Source organism: Propithecus coquereli, unplaced genomic scaffold, assembly GCF_000956105.1.
Source record: "Propithecus coquereli isolate 6110/MARCELLA unplaced genomic scaffold, Pcoq_1.0 Scaffold83, whole genome shotgun sequence".
Classification (NCBI taxonomy): Eukaryota; Metazoa; Chordata; class Mammalia; order Primates; family Indriidae; genus Propithecus; species Propithecus coquereli.
Window position 1 is genome coordinate 556,100 of NW_012154507.1, and position 6,114 is coordinate 562,213.

The window sequence follows — 6,114 nt, forward strand, 5'->3', positions numbered from 1 at the left end:
CTCACTATTTTTTTTTTTGCTTCTCAGTGAAATTTAACATGTACAGTGTTTGAGAATGAGACTATTTTGTGTTCAGATATATTAAAAGTAACACTGAAAAATTTTAAGGCTGTTGAGGTCAGTGGAGGCTGTTTTGGTATTCATAATGGGTCCAGTTGTGCAAAGGACAGATGATCGGAAGGACTGAGGAAAGTTTTGGGGGAAGAAAAGCTCAAAAGTTTAGAACTGGATTTATTTACATTGGTAGTGCTTCTTATTATTTTTCATGAGAAAATATAACATAATTAAAATTAAATAGGCTTTGGTATGTTAATCTAAGAATCCATGTCTTTGCTTCTCCAGAAAATATCCTTCTGAGTTAAAGAAAAAAAAGACAAAAAATAGACTTAAAATAACTCTTGGCATGTAGGCTGTTTTGAAGTTTGATATTGCTAAATTTCTTACTGCATGTAGATATACCTTCACCACTCCCTTTACAAATCTGTGCAGTTTTGGAGAAAGGCTGTATTTTCTATTCCTATGAACCCTTCATTCTTGTCTCAGAATCTTGATATGACCTTCTTGTTCCTTTTCACTAAGATAAATAATTTCATGTGTGGCCCCTGGTTTTCTGGCTTATTTTGATGTTTTTTCAGCTTTTTCTTCACCTTCTTCTGCAGTATTTTTTTCAGTATGTTTTAATTTAAAAGAAAATTGGAAGAAGAAAATTTGAGACTCCAATAGTAGTTGTCTTATTTAATGCCTATGTCTTCATCTTCCCCATCTCCCCCTTCCTCCATGCTTGAAATATTACATGATCACTTGATTTGGACAAATCACACACATGTGTATTGATAGCTTACTCTCTCTCTTTATCTGTCTTTCCATATATCCATCCACCCATCCACCTATAATGTTTATCATCTATAAAAGTCTTCTTAGTCATTATCTTCAGGAACCATTTGAGAACAAAACTACTGTCTCCTTGATGAAAGTCACAGAATCCCTTAGAACAGCCAAACCAGGATACTCTCTCAGGTTAGCTTCATTTTATCGTTCCAATATTAGGTGTCTGTTAGTTAGCTGGATATAGAAAGGGTGGTGTTTTCACAAGTTCTGAATTATTCTATTTGTTGTTGTTGTTGTCTACTCTGATGCATGCTCCAGTTTGAGAACCACCATTGCATAGAAATCATAATGACACTGTCTCAATTCAGTAGATTTTAGGTAGTACAGTGTGTCCTTTGGTTATCTTACAGCTTCTTCACACAGATGTTTCTGAATAAATATACTATCCTTAAAGGAAAGGATACTTTTCTCATATACTTCAAACAAACAAACAAACAAATAAACAAACAAAAAACCTCCAAAGCCAAACAAACAAAAGTATATCTAGTGCTATTTGACTTATAGTCCACTTAAAAATTTTAAAACTTTATTCGGGAATAATTTAAAGCTTCCAGACAAGATACAAGAGTAAGAGTAGTACGAAGAACATTCCTACACCTTTACCCAGATGCACCGATTGTTAACATTTTACCCCATTTGCTTGCTCATTTTGCTGGCACATTCTCCTCTTTTTTACCTGAAACATTTGAGGATAAGTTACACACACCATGGCTTGTTTACCTCTAAATACTTCAGTGTGTATTTCCGAAGAGTAGGAATATTTTGTTAGCAAATCTTAGTGTAGTTATTAGCTTGAGTATGTTTAACTTCAATAGAATACTTTTATGGCATCTGTCATCCATATTTCAACAGACCCCCAATATCCTTTATATTAATAAAAGTATTTGTTCTTCTCTTGACAGAATCCAGTCCAGGATTATGTAACACATTTAGTTGTCATGTTTCTTTAATTTCCTTTAACCTGGAACATTTTTATAGCAATCTTTTGTCTTATGTGACACTGACATTTTTAAAGAATGCAGTCCTTTTTTTAAAAAAATATTAATAGAATATTCTTTACGTAAGGTTTGTTGGATGTTTCCTCATGATTAGGTTCAGGTTATGCATTCTTGTTTGCATTAATACATTGGAACAATTGTGTTCTTCTCAGGGTGTAACATCTGGGGGCACACGTGTGCCATAATGTTGAACAGAGAAAAGGTACTAGATAGAATTTATAACTTCAAAATAGGTGCATGCCATCTTATTTATTTTCATTTCTGAAGAAAGCAAGTCATGAACAATTCTAAAAGATGAGCTTATTTTCTCTCAGTCAGTTTTGAAAGATGAATGGTCAAATTATATTTGAAGATGACAGGTTGCTTTGCTTCCATCTTGTAATTTATTTGCAATTTTAAAGCAAGGCAGATGCCACCAAAAAAAAAAAAAGAAAGAAAGAGGGACAAAAAGAGAGATAAAACTGAATTTTTGTGACATCTAAATGATTTAAAGCTCTAGAGCTAGATTTAACCATTCTACAATGTATATATACTTCAAAACATGATGTTGTATATGATATTAAATAAATGCATACAATTTTATATGTCAATAAAAAAATTTGAAAAAATAAAGTTCTAGAAATAAGAAGGTTAAGTGTGTCAGTAAGAAATATGGAAATAGTGACATATCGTGGAATATTCATATTATTGGTATGGCGTTAAGTTACATAGCACGAGGTGGCCCACAGAGAGACCGATTGAGTTGACCTTCTAAAAGCTCAAAAAAATCAACCTCTGGATACGTAGCTCTGAAAAGCCTACTCAGCTAGGCATAAAGTTGATTACATTTCAACACGTATATATATACGTTTCCATGCACTGGGAACGGCGATTTAAAAAAACATACGATTCTGGTGAGAGCACCAAAACTTTGCTATTGTCCAGTGTTTTTCCACATGGAAAATTACAGAATTTTTTAAGCTTTAAGTAAATCTGGAAGAACTTTAGAAAATGTTGGGTTCTGCGAAGCATATTAATTTATTGAAAAATGACTGGGCTTTATTTCTTGGGGAAAAATACTTAGTACACTGATGAAAAATGCTATTGTTCTCAAATTAATGTAAAAATATTTCCGTATTTTGTCCTAACTTAAGACTCTGGGAGGCAGAAGCAGTGAGAGGCTGCTGAGCAAGAGAGGAGGGTGCTGCAGTTTTGTAAGTTCTCATTGATTCCTTGGATTTACTATGAGAAATCTTGGGAAAGTGGCACAGCCTGCAAACTTCAGCAATTTTGGGAAGACTTTTATTCTCTGTCTCTCTCTGTTTTTGGCTCATTCTGAAAGATACTAAAAAGAGTTTGTGCTATATTCGAAATTTTAGACATAGTCAAATAAAAGAGCAAACTCATGCTACACCCCCCCATGCCTATCAAAAGTCCTTAGCGCTTTTAAACTTTAATTGTTTATGTACTTTGCCTGTCTTCTAGGAGGGGGTTTTTGGGAGACAAACCAGTATCTATGTTCCCCCATGACAGGGCTCTAGGTTAGGACACAGTCCTCTAGTCCAATAGGAGTCTTATTGACTAAGGTGCAGGAATCAGCCTTAGTATGAGGGCTTGCCCTGAGCTTGGGTAGGTCCTGAGTTACTTATGGAAGCCGGGGAGTATGTGGGGATCCTGCTGCTGTTTTAGGACTGAGGTATCCATAGCGACACTTTGGGGATGTTGGAAGCACACACGGGTTTGATTCCTCCAGGCTCTTTCAGAGACACCAACGTTGTCGGCAGCGATCTCTGTGCCCTTTTCTGCCACTTCCTTTCTTTGGGGCTGGAGACACTCAGAATTCCCTCCTTATCCCCAGTTTTGGTCTTGTTTGGAATAATCTGGGGAGATTATTCCATTCATAGAGATTAATCCATTTTATGTGCGTACTCTCACCTTTTTTGTCTTTTCTGCTTCTACTCCATCTAAAATCTTTCCTCTTGCTTTTGCAGGCCCTCTTCTTCCCTGTTGCTTCCAGAAGCCCTTGCCTTTTACTCACTTACAAGCACTTTTGTCTTTCCTTTCTGACTGTAATGCAGCTAAGACAGAGAGAGAGAGAGAGAGAGAGAGAGAGAGAGAGAGAGAAAACCACTACTGTCAAGATCCTCCTTTTACCCTCCAAGAAATGCTATTCCAGAGGACACTTCAACCCCCTTGAAGCTTGGCCCTGGCTGATATTTCCAATTTATAGCATTTTAATAGTCCTGGCATTCTCAGAAGCTTACTTCATCCATCTTTAATACAAATTATATTTCTGTCACCCAAAACTGATGTTGACAAATGTGCATAAGCAAGTGGCTGGAGGTGCCACTAAGTCTGGCTGATTTATTTCAGTACTTACTTATAAGTATTTGAAATATCCCAAAATAGTCATACCTCTCTCTCTGTTGCCTTCTCCCTGAAAAGTAACTTTATTCTAGGCTCTATTTTATGTTACAACAAAGCAAACATGAAAATTCAAAGTGTCTAAAAACCTGCTGCCATCCAGCAGAAATGAGAAACCCAGGGCAGTGGTCTGTTTAGCATCCTAATACGTGTGTCCTTTTCTGTGCAGGCTGGTTATATGTCTGGGATGCTGGTCCCTGTAGGGGTTGGGATAGCTGGTGCCTTGTTCATCTTGGGAGCTCTCTACAGCATTAAGGTTATGAATCGCCGAAGGAGAAATGGCTTCAAAAGGCATAAAAGAAAGGTATGGAACCAACAATAGCAAAACCTAATCAGTTTCAGAACATTCTTTGCTTATCTAATTTGCTTAATAAGGCACACGGGGCTTAATGATGCATGAACAGTATTGACGTGCCCAGTGGTTTGGATTTGCCATAGCAGCTGCTGCCTTGGCTTTGTTCATTAGTATATCTTTTAAAGTGGGCCTGTTTCTCAGCTTTGCTCTGCTGCAGAAAGAGTTTAATGTTTTTCTGTTTTCTTTCTCTAGCAGAGAGAATTCAACAGCATGCAAGATCGAGTAATGCTCTTAGCCGACAGCTCTGAAGATGAATTTTGAATTGGATGGAGGTTTAATTGGGATATTCAACAATGCTATTACTTTATTTTTTATTTTGGGGCAAAAAAACAAAAAAGAACAACATCCTGACACATTGCTGCTATCAGGCCATCATCAGTCCTAGTATCTGCTGGGTAGTAGGTTTTTCTTGTACTGAGCAGAAAAGTCATGCTGTATACTAAATATAACATGCAGTGTTTGGTTCTATTCTGTAGTGAATTTTCCACAGCTGTGGGCTACAATTCATAAATATGCAGCATATATATTGTTCAGTAGGAGTTGTTAGGTTAGGTAGAGTAAATATTTTGTATTTTTCCACAGTGTCTTTTCCTTGGTTTGTATTAACCTGCATTAAGTATAATGATTGTTGCTGCCAAGTCATGCTTGACTTTGAAATAGAAATCTTAACAAAAAATACTTCTCATGATTGCACTCTACTTACTTGAACCGATAGGCTTGTTGGCAATGGTAGATACTGCATTTGCATTAAAACTAACAGCAACTCAGAATGAAATCTTTTTCATCAAGAAGATCTCTCAGTGCGTTAGGATTATATGTAGATTTGTATGTAGATCTTGCATTATGTACTTCCGTCTCCTAGTTTTGTTATTTTTCACCTTGTGTTTTATTTTTATTCTTGGCAAGGAAAAAATGCACTAGAAATACTACATTAAATTGACTTTTAATCTTAGTATATGCTTGCTTTCTTGAATAGTGTGATTGAGTCCAACAGCCTATCAACAGAGTCTTACATATTTTTCCTTAAGAGATATCCTTTCTGTATACTATTTGACTTTGCAAAGAAGAAATTCGGAAGAAATCAAGAAGAAAATGAGGGTAGGTGAGCTCCCAGAGCATTTATCTCTGCCATTTGGTTCTGTGCTTTCCTGCCCACTGCTGTGACTAATTCAGAGCATTGCTTTTTCATGGCTGTGGTCTTGGCCATGGAAAGAGTAAGCCATCATTGGCCCTTATTTGACTTTGGTAGGAAAAGAGACATTCTGTGGTAGAGGCAGGCCTAGTGGCCAGAGCTCTCGTGCACAATAGAGCCTGTGGAAAATTAGCCTCTCTCAGGTATCCCATTGTTAGGATGTTGGGCTATTTTAGATCATTTTTCATTTCCTTTGGAATGTAATTCCCTGCCCTATACCTAATAGGATATTCAAATGCCCTATGTGAATCTGGGCACGTGGGACTTGCAGTTGAGTT

At 36.7% G+C, this 6,114-nt stretch overlaps 1 protein-coding gene across 1 annotated transcript in view; it reads left to right on the forward strand.

Moving 5' to 3' along the window:
• Window positions 1–5,596, forward strand: part of LOC105825866 (chromosome unknown open reading frame, human C14orf37) — a 134,833-nt gene extending 129,237 nt beyond the window's left edge. Inside the window, exons 7-8 of the mRNA XM_012663768.1 lie at window positions 4,459–4,593; window positions 4,837–5,596. Coding sequence (XP_012519222.1) covers window positions 4,459–4,593; window positions 4,837–4,905 — 204 coding nt within the window. The 3' untranslated portion in view covers window positions 4,906–5,596. The remainder of the gene's footprint in view (window positions 1–4,458; window positions 4,594–4,836) is intronic.
• The last annotated feature ends 518 nt before the right edge of the window (window positions 5,597–6,114 follow it).